General features: G+C 36.4%; 1 protein-coding gene across 1 annotated transcript; it reads left to right on the top strand.

Annotated features, from left to right (window-relative positions):
* The first annotated feature begins 892 nt into the window (after positions 1-892).
* Positions 893-2774, top strand: LOC122640325 (BTB/POZ domain-containing protein At5g66560-like). The gene is made up of 3 exons (XM_043833485.1): positions 893-955; positions 1072-1471; positions 2251-2774. The coding sequence occupies exons 1-3, from the start codon at positions 893-895 to the stop codon at positions 2772-2774; spliced, it is 987 nt and encodes a 328-aa protein (XP_043689420.1).
* The last annotated feature ends 17539 nt before the right edge of the window (positions 2775-20313 follow it).

The raw sequence follows: 20313 nt of genomic DNA, 5'->3' as shown, positions 1-20313 counted from the left end.
GCAGTTGGTTCCGGCCATTTTGGTTTTGTTAGGTTGATTCGGATGGGACCCAATTTTAACACCCTTATTTTATTCACAAAAGTTATATAAGTCACGGGTAAAACAATATTTCCAAGGGTGCGTTTGTTTGTAACCAAGAAGGTTACAAACAGACTTTGTAACTGGACTTCATAAGCCCCTCAACATAACTGACTTCACTTTTAACACATGGGTAAATGGGGTAATTTCACATATAATAATGTCAAGTGGCTGAAATAACTAAGATTCCTTAATGTAAAGGGTGAAAAAAGAATTATGCACCCCAACCAACCCTATCTTTCGTCCTCTCTTTCAATTTCTCTCTTGTTTGAAACACCGGCGATGGACAGGGCCCACAAGTCTGATCTCCCCCCCCTCTCTCTCTCTCTCTCTCTCTCTCTCTCTCTCTCTCTCTCTCTCTCTCTCTCTCTCTCTCTCTTGCCGTTCGGATAACCAGAGAACCAAGATAGTGTCTCAATCCTTGAAAGACTCAAGAATTCCTCCACTAAGATAATTTGATGAGAGGAGGGTCTTCAACTTGGAGAGATGTCCTATCCTATCAAGAATAGACCTAGAAATCCGATCAATACTGAGATCAAAGAAAACTAGATGTGTGGACTTCAAAACCATTGCTTTACCAAGTTGGATAGGAACAGAGCCAGTGAACCGGCTGTAGCTCAAATTCATGCTTCTTATTCCAATTAAGCCATTTAATTAAGAATCAATATTTCCAATTAATGATTTAAAAGACAAGTCCAAGTATTGCAACTCACTAAAACCACCAATAGTAAGGAAAAGGTAAGACAACTAGTTCTTACTGAAAATTCAATTGAGCCCATTAATCTTTCCACAGTATCCAATGAACTCATAAGAGATGTTTGTCAAAGAATTTTGGAGAAATCAAGGGACTCTGAAGAATGATTTTCACACAAATCAGGTAGAAAATCAGAGTTAGAGGGTTTCAAATAGGGAAAATAGAGATGAATGGTTGATCGATCGATTTTGCTGCAAGTGAATCCTTTCTATGACATGATTTGTGTCTATTTTGTTTAGATAAATGTAGAACTTTTTCATGGCATTCTTCTTGCTTTCAAGAAGTTGAGACCAAACGGGAAGGAGCAGGAGAGGACCAGTGGCGACAGAGTTGGGGCTGCGAGGAGAGAGATGAAGGGGGCGGGGGCAGTGGTGTCGGTGTCAATGATGTACGGAGAGGGAGCCATGAACTTGTTGGGTTGTTGGCTTGATGCAATGCCGGTCTGCCATGGTGCAAGATGCTGGCAGGAGGAGGTTGGGGCAACTTTCACACCGACCAACAGGGTTGGGCTTCCTCACCCTCTTCCGATCCATTGCGCAGCCATTACTTTGAGGATTGTGAGTTTCGTGAGATTGAAGGATCTCAAGATAACACATCTGAAACATTGTAGTTGCAGAGGTGCTGACTTCGGAGAAGAAGGTTGAGAAAGAGGGGGAAGAGAAAAGACTCGGATTGGCTTTAGCAATTGCAAATTTAAAGTTACATAACTAACCTTGTTTCTATTTTGATATGGAGTCTAACTTTTTATAAGTGGTCCCAATCTTTTAAGTCCAATTACAAAACAATCCCCATCTCAAAATATTGTACTCTCCTTTGGGCAAGGGTATAAAAATGTGGTTACAAAATCTGTTATAACCGGGTTGGTTACAATCAGCTTTACCCTATTTGCAAAATAAGTTGAAAGTGATATATCATTATGTCATTTTAAAGTAGTTGTCATTATCCATGTGAAATGACATGATTTACCCTTATAGAAAAAAGAAGTGTCTTATACTATGAGGGTAAAAAAAATATTACAATCTTTTTGTTACCAATATTGGTTAGGACAAGATTTTCCCATATATTATAGGGTTAAATACGCGTACCCCTAAAATCCACCCAATATTCCTCGTACCTCCCTAAGGTTCTGACAATTCCACGTACCACCCCTGAAAATTTCACATACCAACCCTACTTACCCCTGAAGCCATATATGTCCAAAATGCTAAAAATAACCAAACTACCCTTTCTTCTTTCTTTTCTAAAATTTAAAAAGACAAAAATGCCCTCATCTTCCCCAAATCATCATCTTCTTTTACAATGTAGATACCCAATACCAATACCACCACCACCACCACCCACCATTAACACCATCACCATCGTGAAGCCCCACCAGGCTGTTCTATTTCTCAAAACTGAAAGTTTCTTAACCCAATCAGTTCTCAGAAACATCAAAGAATCCATTAAGACCTTGAAATCCTGTGAAGCACTCATGCCTCTCGCAGATACCCTCAACATTCCGCAAAGGTGCATCGACTCAATCGCTTCGAGAGCTTCCTCTACAGATCCCTCATTGTTTGATTGGCCGATGAACGAAGGGATAACCACAGCCAAGGCTTCCAATCAGATCCTTTGGAATGGGATCGATACTGGAAAGCGCGGGAAGAACCAAACTAAAAACACCAGTGCCAACCCCTGGTTTGAAGATCTAGGTGTTCTTAGCTTGCCGATCTACAAGCGACTGATTTCTGCCATGAAAAATCAAGATCTAAGCCTGGGAATCATCAAGAGCTCTCTAATATCGTATGCCAAGAAATCCATTCCAGGCCTTTCTCTTTTCAATAGGAAATCAACCACAACATCTATAGCTTTGGAGACAGAGCAGAGATTGCTGCTGGAGACTATAGTTGTGAATCTGCCACTGGAGAAGAGCTCAAGCTTTAGTTCAGGGGGGCATTTGTAAAAAACCCTTGTTTATAAATGTAATTCCAATGAAATCCATTTATAAATTTATTCCATTTTTTACACTTGCTCTAGATCAGGAATCATCCACAAGAACCCAAATGTACCAAGATTGTTCTCTGTAAAAAATAAATATCTGATGCAATTGATGAGAAAAACTGAAAGTATTATCCGTCAAAAGGAATCAAGTAACTGAATGTATCAAATAAAAATCAACCTCGAACCAAATAATACGTATCAGTAACCTGTACCCATTAGCGTAGCAAGGCTTTCAGAGTCTCAGACTCACTTGCAGCCTATACTATATTCGTGGAATAATATCTTAGCATTGAATTTCATGTAGAATTACCTAGAGTGATTTTAACGGTTCCACGGGCCGACGGTGAGGATGGAGAAGTGGGTGGAAGAACGCAAGGGATAAATCCGGTGGTGATAGTGTTAATGGTGGTGGTGGTGGTGGTGGTGATGGTTGTGGTAGTATTGGGTATCTACATTGTAAAAGAAGATGATGATTTGGGGAAGATGAGGGTATTTTTGTCTTTTTAAATTTTAACAAATAGATCACGGTAATTAGGTCTTTTCAAATTTTGGAAAAGATAGAAGAAAGGGTAGTTTGATCATTTTTAGCACTTTGGATTTAAATGGTTTTAGGGGGTAAAATAGGGGTGGTACGTGGAATTTTCAGGGGTGATACGTGGAATTGTCAGAACCTTAGAGGTACGAGGAATATTGAGTGTATTTTAGGGGGTATGCGTATTTAACCCTATATTATATGACAAAAGTTTTCTTGTCAAGATCTACATTGTAAAAGAAGATGATGATTTGGGGAAGATGAGGGTATTTTTGTCTTTTTAAATTTTAACAAATAGGTCACGGTAATTAGGTCTTTTCAAATTTTAGAAAAGATAAAAGAGAGGGTAGTTTGGTCATTTTTAGCACTTTGGATTTAAATGGTTTTAGGGGTAAAATAGGGGTGGTACGTGGAATTTTCGGGGTGATACGTGGAATTGTCGAGAACCTTAGAGGTACGAGGAATATTGAGTGTATTTTAGGGGTATGCGTATTTAACCCTATATTATATGACAAAAAGTTTTCTTGTCAAGATCTACATTGTAAAAGAAGATGATGATTTGGGGAAGATGAGGGTATTTTTGTCTTTTTAAATTTTAACAAATAGGTCACGGTAATTAGGTCTTTTCAAATTTTAGAAAAGATAAAAGAGAGGGTAGTTTGGTCATTTTTAGCACTTTGGATTTAAATGGTTTTAGGGGGTAAAATAGGGGTGGTACGTGGAATTTTCAGGGGTGATACGTGGAATTGTCAGAACCTTAGGAGGTACGAGGAATATTGAGTGTATTTTAGGGGGTATGCGTATTTAACCCTATATTATATGACAAAAAGTTTTCTTGTCAAGATCAGCTAAGCATATATGTGGTCTGGTTGAATCCTATTCGCTGAATTAGCATCAACAAATGTCGTCCATTGATCGAATTACATAACCTTATATGATATACAATAAGATTTTTCCAAATCATGAATCATTTCAGAAAGAAGAGAAAAGAGAGAACACGACACAGAGCCACCATCTCACTTTACCCACCCAATGACTATTAGATCTGGGGTTTTCTTCTTATTGTTTACTCTAAGTTGATTTTAGGCTAAAAATTTAATGGTAAAAAACAAATAACTATATGTTAGTAGAGATTTACTGCCATTCCTTTTTTTGCTTTATGAAACACCCGTGAAATGAACCATATTGAAAAATATAATACAATTATTAGAATTGAGCTTTTGGCAAAACCTATGATAAATAATTAATAATTAGTACTCAATTATTTACCTTCTTATTGGTTTCCTCCCATGTCTCAATGTAATCCTGCGTAATCCTACATCCATAGACTTCCATGATATGTAAAAGATAATATTGCGGTATTTATTAACCATCTCATATTAAATGAAGTGAACAAGGATCAGTTCTAGGAATGCTTATCTTGTGATGAAAATAAATCATCATTTTGATATGCACCTGAACCTCATGCTTAGTAAATGTCTAGCTAGAGGAGTTGTTCGGCTCTTCGTTCCTTCCTTCCTTGGCCTCCCTCCTTCCCTGAAAGGTCAAAATTCTAAAAAAGTAAATCTACTGCTCCAAATTGGGACCCACCATACAAAATAACCAATTTCACCAGTTGTCCTTGCTCAGTAGCCCCTTCTTCGATTTTCAAAGAATAAAATTAGGTACAACATTCATCCTCAAGATATTTTTCTAATGCATCAAAGCTATCATCACCAGCTTACCTTACCAGAATTGGAATAATTGAAATAATGACTTTGATGATGAACTCCTTTAACATCTTATATATCCAACTCCTTCTCTCACCTATTTGTCATTCATCTTGATCTTAACTCTTATTCCAAGCCTGATAGATAGATAAATTCCTCCACAACCTATCTTTGGAAAGTATTAGGAAGTAATTAACAAACCATTCAAAGATCATTCCTTTTCCCCTTTTTTTCAAGGATAAAAGCAGATTGATATGCTGTTAAAAACGGGGAAAAGAAGTAATTCAAAATTTTAACCTTTAAAAATGATGCTCTCTTAGCTAAGCAGATGATGTAGAGGCATGTTTGGATATCATAGCCTTAATACCACTCGGAAAGAATTGGCTTTTCTGTGCTATTTTCTTTTATGTTATTGTTCTTTGTTAAGATATTTTTTTCATTACTTTTCATTATTAGAATTGGCTTTTCTGTGTTGTGCTATTTTCTTTTATGTTATTGGTCTTCGTTAAGATATTTTTTTCATTATTTTTGTATTCAATTAGACAACAATAAAGATTGATTTGACAAAAATCACATTAAATGAATATCCGAAAAACTTTTTTAATTGTACTTTATTTGGGGAAAGCTCTAACCTTTTTTCCCTACAGATTGTACTTAATCTGAAATTTTGCAATCTAAAATTGTAAAATTCTTTTCCTTTTATTCGTTTCACAGAGACGTAGTAGTTTTCTCGTGTTCTCCGTTCGTTTTATGGATTTTCATCATCCTTAACCTAATTTTATGTGCTCAACTTCAACTCTCATTTTTCCGTTCATTTGTTTGACATAGAGGCGGGGGGGGTGGTTTTTTAAAAAAAAAGGTGTTTTTTTTTTTTTTTTTTTTTTTTTGTTTTTTGTTTTTTTTTTTTTTGTATTTTTTTTTTTTTTTTTTTTTTTTTTAAACAAATACGGATGCACCTAAACGAATACGGATGCGGATCGAATTCGGATTTTCAATTATCCATTTACACCCCTATTTTTCTCCCCTCTTTTATATTTACAATCTAAAATTCTAATTTTTTTTCCGTTCATTTGTTTGACATAGAGACCAGGTACTTTTTGCCACCTCTGCAGCTGCAGTAGATCTCGATTGTCTAGTGCTTTGCACCTCTGGACATAAGAAAGGTAATAGTGTAAGAGAATTTAATCCTCACGTTCGGTTCTTCAGTGGGTGATGACTAAGGTCATAAAGGCCTCTATGAGATCCTAACAACGTCATGGCATGCTCAATTATCTCTTAACCTAGTTATATTAGGCTCTTTATTATTGTTGTAGCTCACCATATGTATTCGATGCCCCCTTATGCATATCTAGCTAATGACTATGGTACACAACTTTCGTTGTTCACATATTACATGTGGATCGGTAGATTTCTCATAGTTGGTGCTACCGCGCAACCAGCCATTTTTATGGTAAGTGACTATGATCCAACTATCCGATACAATGATCTATTAGATCTTATTTTCAGGAGTGGAGGTAAAGCAAAGGGATTGCCAGTAATGCCTGAGTTTTATGTTGAATTAGACATCGTCAACAGAAAAACTTGACAATGGTCTGGGATCTGGTGATATCCCAACTGTACTAGAACCCACTGAGAGGGCATAATCCAAGGACATCATTGCAACACCTTCAGAAATCCCAACAAGAAACAAACTAAGGAGATTTTAATGAAACCAAAAATGAAATCAACTAGCAAATTAGCTACTATTCAAGAAAACTTAACCAACTAATGATCAGAAACCAGAAGAGATTCGATTAACCTATAATGGAAAACAAAGAGGGAGGATCTTACCATGTATAGATGAAAAAACAAAAACTATCAAGATAAGTGAGCTTCAAAATGCTATGATGATTTTAGAGGGGAGCCCAACTATTGGTGTCCAAACATAAATATTCCGATAAATGTATACTAAATGCGGAATCGAATCATGGAGATCAATGAGCATGCAATCAACAAGAACAAGGAGGTTTGGTGATATACCTGTATCCATGTTTGAAGTGGATAAGTTCCACAACCTTTGGTTCCCTTCACAACTCCTTTTGTTTGCCTTGTCTACCCTCTTCTCATCTTTCCTTATGCTCAAGACTTAATAGGACAATATGAGCCCTTTATATGAGTGAGGGTAGAGACCAACCCTGTAACACAAATTGGTGCATCTTTTCCCATTAAAGGATTAATGCCTTAGGTCCACACATAAAACCTGATTTTCATACCATTAAGGTGTACTTAATCTGACCCAATACTATACAAATGATCACTTACTAGTATTGAATCAAGCTCACTCCAACCGTAGTTAACACCTCTAAGCTGGTTTTAGAAACCAAATATTGGATTATGCTTGCCCACCTAATGGAAATCTTACAACTCCCACTTGGGCAGCATATGTCACAAGTTTTAGATTTAAAATGACTCTCCGGTTTAGACAAACTAAATGTGGCCACAAACAAAAGTGTTGATGTAGAGTACACCTTAAACCAAATGCCTTGGTCTGAATGAAAATTACAAACACCCAACCGTGCAGGTCATCACATCTAAGGCGACATAGGACCAAACACGTCAAAGTATTCATAACCTCATTAACTTGGGCTGAACAATATGAAAATGTGGTATGAAAATTGCATGAAATAGTGATCAACATGCCAATGTCCATATTGATCCAGACTCGAAACCGAATGAGCCTCATGAGACAAATACTGAAGGTCTCATTAACCATATGCATCACATAAACGCTAACGCTTCACACAAGGAAACTCATTGGGACTGGGTCTGAATGTCCCAACACACTAGTACAAGTCTCCGAAACTGAATGAGGCTCTACTAGTGAAAAAAAATGTGTGTATTTACTGAAGGCCTCAAATACCAAAGGAGGCAAATATACCACATAGCCTCAAATATCTGAAGTAGGCAAATAATCAAATGTGTACACAATAGACAATAAAAAAATGTCCATTTCAAAATGATGTATGTATATTCTCGAGAATAAAATGTTACAAAAGACAAGAAACTGAAACCAATTGCAACTGAAGACATAAACAAGACTTCCACTAAAAAAATGCATCTAGGGTGAAGGTTTCTGATAATGTCCCAAGTCGATCTTGTGGAGAAGAAACACCTTTCCAAATAAAGGAGTTATAAGAGATAAGAATGACACGACTAACCCAGCTAGCGCAATCACAACAAAATCTCATTTAAATGTAAAGTCTCAAGATCAATCCCAAGAGATCATCTCCAAGGACCTTAGCTATGATCCAATCTCCAAAGGATAAGGAACTAATGATTGTACATGTTTCCTTTTGTTTTTGTATTATCTTAGTTACCATGTACAAATATATCTCTTGCCATCATTTTCTCCTAACATGTACAATCATCAATTCCTTATCCTTTCAAGATTGGATCATAGCTAACGTCCTTGGAGCTGATCTCTTTGGGTTGGTCTTGAGACTTTCCATTTGAATGAGATCTTGTTGTGATTGCGCTAGCTGGGTTAGCCCTGTCATTCTTATCTCTTATAGGAGTCAGCTACAAAATCACTCGAAATAATAATGCAGCCCAGATAGTCCCAAACACACTGGAGGTTCAATAAGTTACCTGACGCGCCCTAGGTTCCACCCACCATCTCTAACATTAGACTTCACCACCACAAACCTGTCTATACCTGCATCATATCGGATCTTGTCCTCATTTCTAAGAATCAGATATGAAAAATATTTACTTATGTGGATTCTTCTTTCACCCATGGTAAAGGAAAACTTGGTTCTTTATATCAATCGTAATCTAGATTCTATATGAAAAATATCTACTTATGCATCTATGTTGAAAAGCTTTATAATGAACATGCACCCGAAAGGTAAAGAAAAAGAGGAAATTACAAAGAATGAACATGTTATTGAGAAATTCCAAATTTTCTTTCTAATCCCATAATTAACAAAGCAAAATCGTTATATGTCTGTGATAGTGGTTTTTGGACATACAACGACGATAATTACCACCACCGTTGAGGGCTTTTATTGTAATGTCTGAATGGTACTCACACGTGTTGCAAGATATTCTGAGTTGCTTTTAGTGGAGCATTAGAGGATCCTTAGACAAGACAAATCGAACGTCTAAACTACTCATCAATAAATTGAATTTTTTAACGCTTAGAAGAAGCGTTTTCTTTAGTGCACTACTAGTGAGGCCATAATCATTAGGTATTTATATACATAACTAAAGGTCATGAATATCAACGTATCTTGTCGAACATACATTACTAGCTACTACATAGCGAATAACTCCTACTTTATGGCAGACAAATATCGGAAGTACACTTGTATAAGATTGAAGTAATGAAAGTTGTATAAGAATGATGTATATGAAACATAACAAATTCATTCATGATTAATGCTCCTAACAAAATCATTAAAATTCGGCGGCATCATTTATCATTTTTAGGGACTTGGAGTTATATGCATTAATGGGTTTTTCTTTGGCGATGCTTTGTCGATCGAAAACTTCATGAGGTTTATGATTCACACGTGTTGCAAGATATTTTGTGTCGCTTTTAGTGGAACATCAGGGGATCCTCGGACTAATCGAGCGCCTAAACTACTCATCATTAAACTAAAATTTTAATGCTTAGAAGAAACGCTTTCTTAAATGCATTATTAGTGAGGCAATAATCATCTTAGATCTTTAGATACATAACGAAAGTCATGATTATCAATGTATCTTGTCGAACATACATTACTAGCTTCTACATAACGAATTACTCCTAATTTATACTGCACAAATATTGGAAGTACACTCGTTTAAGATTGAAGTACAAGAAACTTGTATAAGATTGACGTACATGAAACTTAACAAATTCATTCATGATTAATGTTCCTAACAAAATCATCAAAATTTAGCGACATCATTTATCATTTTTAGGGACTTGGGGTTACATGCATTAACGGGCTTTTCTCTGACGGTGCTTTGTCGTTCGAGAATGGATAACTCTTGCTTTATTGCGCACAGCTATTGGAAGTACACTAGTATAAGATTGAAGTATGCATGCATGTTACTTAACAAATTCATTTATGATTAATCGTTCTGATTAAATTTTAGTGGAACATTAGAGGATCCTTCACAAGAACAAAAATCTAAACTACTCATCAATAAAATTAAATATTTTAATGCCGGATTTTTTACTTTAGTTCATTGGCCAGAATTTGTTTGGGATTATTGACAAAATTAAATCGTTTAATATAGTATTTTTTTTTTTAATCATCGATTTTACCTCATTCATACATTATACACATTATTTTCTAATATATGGGCAAGAAGAATGTATCAAGTAGCTTGCTGATGGAATGGAGAGAATCTTGAATATGAGCATACCCAAAAGGATTCTGTCCAACATCCCGCCCGGGCTGCATGTGCAATGCCGGACTTGGTGAGGCATGAAAAGACTGCCTCACCCCTGCTCACAGCCAATCGTTATCCCCAAGAATCAAGAATATTGGCATAATCTTATCAAAATTGTAGAGTATACAATGTAGCCCTTGTGATTTTACTCCTTTTTTTTCATTTTTCAGTAAAGCACAAGGCGGTTTCAATATGGTATTTGTAGTCTGTATTCTTGGCGTGAAGTATTTATTTCTTTCCTAATTGTTTATACAATTGTCAATATTTGAGAGAAACATAACCTTCCTAAAGGGTAAATCTCGTGGGGAGTTCACAGTTTGGTATTTGACTAAAACTTAGAGCGTGCGTTACGTTCAAAGGCGCCAAGACAAAGCTGGCAAGAACCTCATAATAAACGTTACAATTAATGAAAAAGATTTCTCTACACTTGAAGAAATAGAGATTTTCCATTTCAGACATAAAATACACTAATCCAGATCTTCTACGACGCGTCTACCTGTAGTGGCCTGAGCGGCGCACAAACAAGGCACAGTGCAATGACGGCCTTACTCCTGCCTGAGCGCCTTGCCCGAGAAGTACTGTGGAAAAACCCTAATTAGTATTTGCCTGTTGTCCAAAAACCTTTCTCTTAGATTCTTATAAATACCCACCTGCAACTCCTTGTAAGTTCCATCAACAATCCATTTTCATCCTAATCTTTCTCTCCTGGCCTCTCCTCAAACTAGTCCTCGATCTCCCTGCAACTCTTTTCATTTTCTTGGGTTAGATCCATTACAGCTATGCCTGGAAAAATGGATTTGTTTGATTTTCTTACAGACTCTATTCTTATCCTGATCCTTTCCTTTATTTCCTTTAAAGAAGCAGCGAAGACATCCATACTCTCCAAACGATGGAGAAATGTATGGCATTCCTGCAAAAATATAGAGTTCAATGAGAGTTCCTTCATGAAGGGTCATCTCCTTCAAGGTAATGAAAGAGAGTCTCAGAAAAGGGCTTTCATCGACTACGTCGGAAAATGGATGATGCAGTACAAGGAACCCAAGGTAGAGAGGTTCCGACTATCGTTCTCTAGCCCTTATGAGTTCTATTCCGAAATTGAACAGATGATTAGGGTTGTCATAAATCGGAATGTTAAGGAACTTGATCTCAGCTTCTACTGGTTGGGTTGGGAAGGAAGTCTTCCACCAAATCAAGCAGCTTCATTTGTTATGCCATCATGTCTATATGAAAATAAATCTCTCCATTCATTAAGCTTAGCTGCATGTGATCTAAATGATTCAATGTTCAAAAACTTTAGCTCACTAAAGAACCTCTCACTGGAGTGTGCCAGACTATCAACAACATTTTTTGTGAATTTATTTTCAAAATGTTCTTCACTTGAAAGCTTGAATCTCAAGAATTGTCTTGGTCTCTATAATATGGAATTGAAGGGAAGAACAGCTACAAAACTGAGAAAATTGTGTGTATCCAATTGTTCTCCTCTTCGTAGCAGGATCGTCGTCTCCACATCAATTCTTAGATTCTTCAAATATAATGGGTCAATCCAAAACCTAACACTACAACACTTGCCAAACATTGAGGAGGCAGATCTTGATTTTGAGTTTACATATGTAAACCCTCATATTTTTAGATACTTCCTTCATAAAATTCTTTCGGATATTCGTCTTTCGAAGTGCTTAACCTTATGTTCTTATGTGACTCAGGTATATTTCATTAACCATCTTCTACTTCTCTTCTGGTTTTTGCTGTTTAACTTCTGTATCTTACTCCTTTATGTTCAATAGGGTCTTTACAACAGGGCACTGGATTTTATTCTACCTCCTCTAAACCTTGAAGTTAAGCATTTGATCCTAAAGGTTGGATTGAAAGAAAGAGAATTTTCTGGAATACTGTCATTACTCAAGTATTGCCCAATGTTAAACACTCTTTCGATTGAAATGGGATTTGAGAAACTATTCCAAGTGAATGCCTCTGGAAGACTCATAGTGAGTGCCTTAATTTCATTTTTTTTTTCAGGTCATTTCCACATTGTTTATAACAATTTACCAATAATATCTGTATATGTTTCAGGATGAGGATCCTTCTTATGAGTTTGATTTTGAAGAATTTTGTAGAGATCGTGAAAGGCAAGTGGGTTTGCAGTGCCTGAAAGAAAATCTAAAGGTGATAGAAGTAGATGGCTACCAAGGGTTTCAAGATGAAGAAGAACTAATGCAGTATCTGTTGAAAGAAGCAAAGGTCCTGGAAAGGATTACTATAACTACTTGTAAGGAAATGGATCTTGATGATGATGAAGATCCTGAGTTGTACTATCAAAATGCCCTAAGGATGCAAGGTTTTGAGAGAGCCTCTCATAACCTATTGGTTTCAATACAGTAGTTAGTTACTTGTCTGTCTGGACTCTGGACCCTTTCCCTTGGTTTTCTGTTTTAGTTTGTCTTCCCGAATAGTTGTGTATGTTTAAGTGTTTCAGCAAGGGGGAAAAAGCTGAAAGAAAATAAAATAAAGTGTTTCTGTGAATTTTAGATTTAATATCATCTTTTAGATTTCTACCCTTCCTATTGTGCAATTGCTTCGAGTTTTTAATTGCAGATTAAAGATTTTATTTGTTAAGTTCTACACCAACAAAATAGATTAATTTTATGTCAACTAAGTTTTCCTTCATCCTAGAGAAGGAACTGATGTTGAGACTGTAAAACCTAACATGATACAGAGAAGAATGGAAATCGCAAACACAATCACACAATGGGCACAAAGATTTACGTGGTTCGGCAAGATTGCCTACGTCTATGGTGAGATGAGATCTGTTTCACTATCAATGGAGAATAGGATTACAGTCGCTCGTTCCACTCACACCTCTCTCAAATTTTCAATACAGAGAAAGAACTCTCACTACAGATTTATAGCGAAACCCTATAAAGGAAATTTACCGAAATACCCATATAGTCCTTAAGACAGCAGTCCATCATTAGAAATCAAGACACCAAAACCTCATTAAAGACCCTTTGATTGGATTTGGGTTCATCATTAACTCCCACACCCTAACTCTCTGATTTCTATTTTTCAATTCTTGGAATAGTGGAGAAGTGAACCAAAATCATTTTAAGTGACCTATTTCGAGTTCATCCGGTCAACTGCCATGACCAATCGGTCGACCAGTTTCTCAACCGACTAAGTTGTTGAACTATTTAGATGCATACCGGTCAACTGCCATATCTTTCGGACTGATCTGGTCGACCGATTGACCATCTGGTTCCATCCGATTGCTCACTATGAGTTATGTCTGATGGCCATCCGGTCGACTGCCACCATGATACGGTCGATCAGATCTTGTTTTCAGGATCTAATCCATTGACCCTTGCCAACTCAGCTAGCCATATCTCTCTCGGTAGGATTTGGATTGTCCTGATTATTTTTCCGTTCAAAAGGTAATTCAATTACTTCCACTTTTCATGTTTTGGGCTTCCCCAACGTCGAATATAAGTTTCTCTAAAACCATGTGAAGCCTCTGCTTCACCCCAAACTATATAACTGATAGTTCCAACACTTTATTGTGTACCATTAGTGGGGTCCAAACTAGTCTTAGGGTCAACTTAACTCGTTTAATTAAGTCTTTAATAACCTTTCACTTAACTTAAATCAATAAACTATGGACCATAATTAGTTGTAGGTGTTAATACCCTTCATAGGACCAACATAGGTGGATTCCTCAAAAGAACCCGTATAGTACCTATCAACCATAAGAAAAAAATTTAAATTAACCATTTTTCTGGGTATGGGGTATGACAAATATTGAAAATACACTTGTATAAGATTGACGTATGTGAAACTTAACAAATTCATTCATGATTAATGTTCCTAAGAAAATTATCATAATTTAGAGGCATCATTTATCATTTTTAGGGACTTGGGGTTACATGCATTAATGGGCTTTTCTTTGACGGTGCTTTGTCGATCGAGAACTTCATGAGATCTCTGAGTGGTACTTACACGTGTTGCAAGATATTCTGAGTAGATTTTAGTGGAGTATTAGAGGATCCTCGGACAAATTGAATATCTAAACTACTCATATTAATGTGCATCGGGAAAAAAAATACTCAATTTTTTTATCGGTAAATCAAATATATAGAACAAAAAAGAAAGAATATACAAACAAGAGGCACACAACAGCCCCAGAATCCAATAGGAAAGGACCTAGTGGCCACTAATCATAACCGACACAGCTACCCCAAAAGAATAGCATCCAGCCCCCATTTATCAATAAAGCAAAATTTTCGAGCAGATCTCTTCCCCCTTAGGGTAATGGAGTAAAAACGATTTCTCACATCAGTAGTGATATCTTGAACAATGGAAAGTCTAGTCCGTACTTTGTTCCGGAACATCCTGAAATTTCTCTCCATCCACAAGTGAGGTATAGTCATACAAAATGCCACCTTACCAATGCTTCCCATTTGGTCACCTCCAAACTCCCTAACAACCCACTTAGCTTCAACTATAACATCCGAGGTCAAGGTTCTAGAAGAGCAAAGCCGACAAATGTCTCTCCAGATCTGACTAGAAAAACTACATTCAAAGAATAAATGGTTTCTACATTCCAAACCTGACCAGCATAAGCAACAAAATGGCGTTGACCAGCATACTCGACTTAATGCTTAGAAGAAGTGTTTTCTTTAGTGCATTATCATTGAGGTCGTAATCATGTTATATTTTTAGATACTTAACTAAGGTCAAGATTGCCAACGTATCTTGTCGAACATACCTTACTACCTACTACATAGCGGATAACTCATACTTTATTGCATACAGATATTGGAAGTATACTACATAAGATTGAAGTACATGAAACTTTTTTAACAAATTTAATTATGATTAATGTTCCTAACAAAATCATCAAGGTTTGGCGACATCATTTTTCGTTTTTAAGGACTTGGAGTTACAAACATTAATGGGCTTTTCTTTGACGGTGCTCTGTCGATCGAGAACTTCATGAGATCTCCGAATGATACTCACACGTGTTGCAAGATATTTTGAATAGCATTTAGTGGAGCATTAGAGGATCCTCGGACAAATCAAACATCTTAACTACTCATCTTAATGTGCACCGGAAATAGAAAAGAAAAACTACTCATCATAATGCTAAGGTTAAGATTGCCGACATATCTTGTCGAAAATACATTACTAGCTACGACATAGTGGATGACTCCTACTTTATTGTGCACAGATATTGGAAGTACACTAGTATAAGATTGAAGTTTGCATGCATGTTACTTAACAAATTTGTTTATGATTAATGATTCTAACTAGATTTTAGTGGAACACTAGAGGATCCTTCGGAAAAAAAACAATCATCTAAACTTCTCATCAGTAAACTTAAATATTTTAATACTGAGAAATTTTTTTCTTTAGTTCATTGACCAAAATTTGTTAGGGATAATTGACAAAATCATTCAACATGGTAGGTATTTCTTTTTTTACCTTCAATTTCACCCCCATTCAGACATTATACACATTTTCTAATATATGGGCAAGAAGTAGGGATGTAAACGGATCGGATACGGATCCGATGTGATCAGATCCAGATATTCCCTGCCCGGATACGGATGTGAATCGAATTCGGATTTTCGACTATCCGTTTACATCTCTGACTTGTGTAACTCAGGCCTTCCTCCCCCCCCCCCCCAATGGATACGATTCACTCTCAATCCATGTTTTAGTCTCAAAATTCTCATTTCCTCATTCTTTAGAACCTGTTGAATCTACAAAAATCCTCTATATCATTAGTTGGATATCTATTTGGATCGGGTAATTTTTTTCCAAATTATTCGAATAAAAATTCGAATACCCCTAAACAGATACGGATACCCTAAACAAATACAGATACGAATTGAATTCGGATTTTTGGGTACCCTTTACATCCCTAGCAAGAAGCATGTATCGAGAGAATCTTAAAAGATTTTGTAACAATTAATCATTAGAAGGTAATTTTTTTTCCTCTTCAGAGTCTTTGTTAATTACTTAAAATATATTTTCTTAATCCAGAATATGAGCATAAACCCAACTCAACTAATCATTATCACAACAATCAAGAATATATATTGACACAATCTTATCAAAATTGTACAGTATACAGTGTAGCCCTTGTGTTATTGCTCCCAGATAAGCACAATATGGTTTCAATTTGGTATCTTTACTCTCACCAGCTGGAAGCATATATTTCTTTTCTGTTACTCACATAAATACGCATACAAATAAGGAATGTGTAACAGCCAAGTGCAAGCACACACCCAGAAAGATGTACTGTGGAAAATTAAACCCTAATATGTGTATCCATCCTTACATTTCCAAAAACCTTTTCTCTTAGATACTTAAATACCCACCAGCAACTCCTTGTAAATTCCATCACCAATTCCCTTGTCTTCCTCATCTTTCCTCTCCTCTCCTTTCCCTGCAAATCTTTTCATCCTCTTGGGTCTATCATAGCTAGCTAGCCATGACAGGGAATATAGATCTTTTTTATTTTCTTTCAGACTCCATTCTAATCCTGATCCTTTCCTTTCTTCCCTTCAAGGAAGCCGCAAGGACATGCGTACTCTCGAAGCGATGGAAATATGTATGGCATTCCTGCAAAAACATAGAATTCGACGAAAGATCCTTCATGAGGGATCATCTGCTTGAAGATGATGAAAGAAAATCTAAAAAAAGGGCTTTCATTGACTATGTCCGAAAATTTTTTATGCAGTACCAGGAACCCAAAGTAGATAAGTTCCTATTATCCTTTTCTTGCCCTAATGAGTTCTATTCTGGCATTGAACAGTGGATTAGGGTTGTCGTAAATCGGAATGTTGAGGAACTTGATCTCAACTTCAATGGGTTTGGATGGGAAGGAAGGTTTCCATCAAATCCTGCAGATTCAATTGAAATCCCCTCCTGTTTGCATGAATATGGAGGACTCAAATCACTATCCTTGGCCGTTTGCAATCTCAATAGTTCAATGTTCAAAAACTTTAGCTCACTGAAGAACCTCTCGCTGGAGTGGGTTAAAATATCAAACACTTTTTTTGAGAATTTGTTTTCAAACTGTCCATCACTTGAAAACCTGAGTCTCAAGAATTGTGTTGATCTCTATAATATGGAATTGAATGGAAGATCAAAAGCTACACAGCTGAGAAAATTGTGTGTATCCAATTGTTTTCCCATTCATAACAGGATCAACATCTCCACACCAAGTCTTAGATTCTTCAAATATAATGGGTCAATCCAAAACTTAACACTACAACACTTGACAAGCATTGAGGAGGCAGATCTTGATTTCGGGTTTTCGTATGTACACTCTGATACATTTAGATACTTCCTTTATCTCATTCTTTGGGGTGTTCATCTCGCGAAACGCTTAACCGTATGCTCTTATTCAATTCAGGTATATTTCCTAACCCATTTTTTATTTCTCCCTTTTTTTTTTGGGTAAATTACACGTCTCCCCCTGGTTTTCAAACGAAACTCAAATCATCCCCTAGTTTTTGAAAATACTCATTCGTCCCCCTCTACAATAACAGTGTTAGTCTGCTGTTAGTTATTGGTGTGAAAAAACTATTTTACCCTTGTACTAAAACATTAGAATTAAATTTACAATACTATCCTTCAAAATCTATGGTTGGATGTCAAAGGTAGTTTAGGGATTTAAATTTATTTAACTGACTGACATCATCACTTAACAGCATAAAACTAACGGTTGGGACTAATTTGTCATATTGGGGTCTAATACAGGGGTGATTTAAGTATTTTCAAAAACCAAGGGGTCATTTGAGTTTCGTTTGAAAATCAAGGGGTGACGTGTAATTTACCCCTCTTTTTTTATTTTGCTATTTAACTCATGTATCTTACTCCCTTATGTTTAATAGGTTCTTCACAACAAGGAAATGGCTTTTATTCTACCTCCTATTTACCTTGAAGCTATACATTTGATTATAAAGGTTGGATTGTATGAAATAGAATTACCTGGGATCTTGGCATTGTTCATGTATTGCCCCAAGTTACACACTCTTTCAATTGAAATTGGATTTGGGAAACTATCCAAAGTGGATTCCTTTGGAAGATACATAGTGAGTATCTTAAGAAAAGATCAAAATTCAATAACTTAACACTAATTTAATTTTGGGAGAATATTCTCTGTGCCCTGCCCCCAGACAAATGGGGGTGGGCGCAATGACCACCCTGCCCCCTGAGTGGCAGGCCCATGTGTCTGGGTGCAGCCTGCGCTGCGGCACAGAGAACATGAGCCCTTTAATTTTAGGTCATTTCCATAGTGTTTGATAATTTACCACAATATCTGTGTTTCAGGTTGATTATGAACCTTGTCATGGATTCGATTTTAAAGATTATTGTAGAGAACGTGAAGTACAATTTCATTGCTTGAAGGAAAATCTAAAGGTGATAGAGGTATATGGCTACCAAGGGTTGAGAGATGAAGAAGATCTAGTGCAGTATCTGATGAAAGAAGCACAGGTCCTGGAAAGGATAACTATAAATACTTGTAAGGAAATGTATCCTAATGATGCACATCCTGACTTGTACTTCCAAAATGCTCAAAGGGTTCAAGATTTTGAGAGAGCCTCCCATAACTTGTTGGTTTCAATCCTCTAAAGTGGAGAGATTCTATTTATGTAAGGACATATTCCATACAGTAGTGAGCCTCCCATAACTTGTTGGTTCCAATTGTGCAATTGCTTCTGCTTTTTAATTGCAGATTGAAGACAATAGAAGAGGTAAATAAAACCTCCGCTATATAGTAAATACACGGCCGAACTGTTATACATAAGTATCAAACTGAAACCATTTACCGAAATTGAATCGAACCGTTTAAACTGAAACCGTGAAATTGTTTAATAAATGGTTTGGTTATGGTTTCATAATTGAGGCTGTTTAGTTAAATGATTTGAACTGAACCAACCCGTTTAACACTCTCAAATGTACATAAATGTGCCGAAAGCAAATAGAAACCGTTTATCGAATCGAACCTTTTAAAATCGAAACCGTAAAACCGTTTAATAAATGGTTCGATTATGTTTTCAAAGTTGAGATCGTTCAGTTAAACAATTTGAACCGAACCGAACTGATTAACACCCTTAAATATACCGCTATAGTTCAAATATGGCAGTCCATTCTACAGCCGACTTTTGGCATACAAAACATAAGCGTTGTATGTCTGTGCCAATGGTTTTAGACAAAAAACGGTGGTAATTACCGCCACTGTTGAGCGCTTTTCTTGTTATGTCTGTGAATGTTACTCACATGTGTTGCAAGATATTCTGAGTTGCTTTTATTGGAGCATTAGAGGATCCTCGTACAAAGCGAACGTCTAAACTACTCATCAATAAATTAAAATTTTAATGCATAGAAGAAGGGTTTTCTTAAATGCATTATTAGTTAGGCCATATTATCTTAGACCTTTAGATACATAAATAAGGTCATGATTATCAATGTATTTTGTTGAATATACATTACTAGCTTCTACATAGCGTATAACACCTCCTTTATGGCGCACTGATATTGGAAATACACTTGTATAAGATCGAAGTACATGAAACATAACAAATTCATTCATGATTAATGTTCCTAAAAAAATCATCAAAATTCAGTGGCATCATTTATCATTTTTAGGGACTTGAGGTTACATACATTAACGGCCTTTTCTTTGACGGTGCTCTGTCAATCGAGAACTTCATAAGATCTCTGAGAAGTACTCACACATGTTGCAATATATTCTGAGTAGCTTTTAGGATGTGGAGCATTAGAGGATCCTCCAACAAATCAAACATCTAAACTACTTATCTTAACGT

The sequence above is a fragment of the Telopea speciosissima genome, chromosome 9 (genome assembly GCF_018873765.1).
Source record: "Telopea speciosissima isolate NSW1024214 ecotype Mountain lineage chromosome 9, Tspe_v1, whole genome shotgun sequence".
NCBI lineage: Eukaryota > Viridiplantae > Streptophyta > Magnoliopsida > Proteales > Proteaceae > Telopea > Telopea speciosissima.
The sequence above is the reverse complement of the archived record's forward strand: the minus strand, read 5'-3'. Positions and strand labels throughout refer to the sequence as shown.

What these genes read in the sequence shown, in the direction of transcription:
- LOC122640325 (XM_043833485.1), top strand. Translation starts at nt 893, where the DNA reads ATGTTTGTCAAAGAATTTTGGAGAAATCAAGGGACTCTGAAGAATGAT. An exon ending in ATGATTTTCACACAAATCAG is followed by an intron (nt 956 to 1,071) that starts GTAGAAAATCAG and finishes TATTTTGTTTAG; the next exon opens with ATAAATGTAGAACTTTTTCA. An exon ending in TGCTGACTTCGGAGAAGAAG is followed by an intron (nt 1,472 to 2,250) that starts GTTGAGAAAGAG and finishes TAACCCAATCAG; the next exon opens with TTCTCAGAAACATCAAAGAA.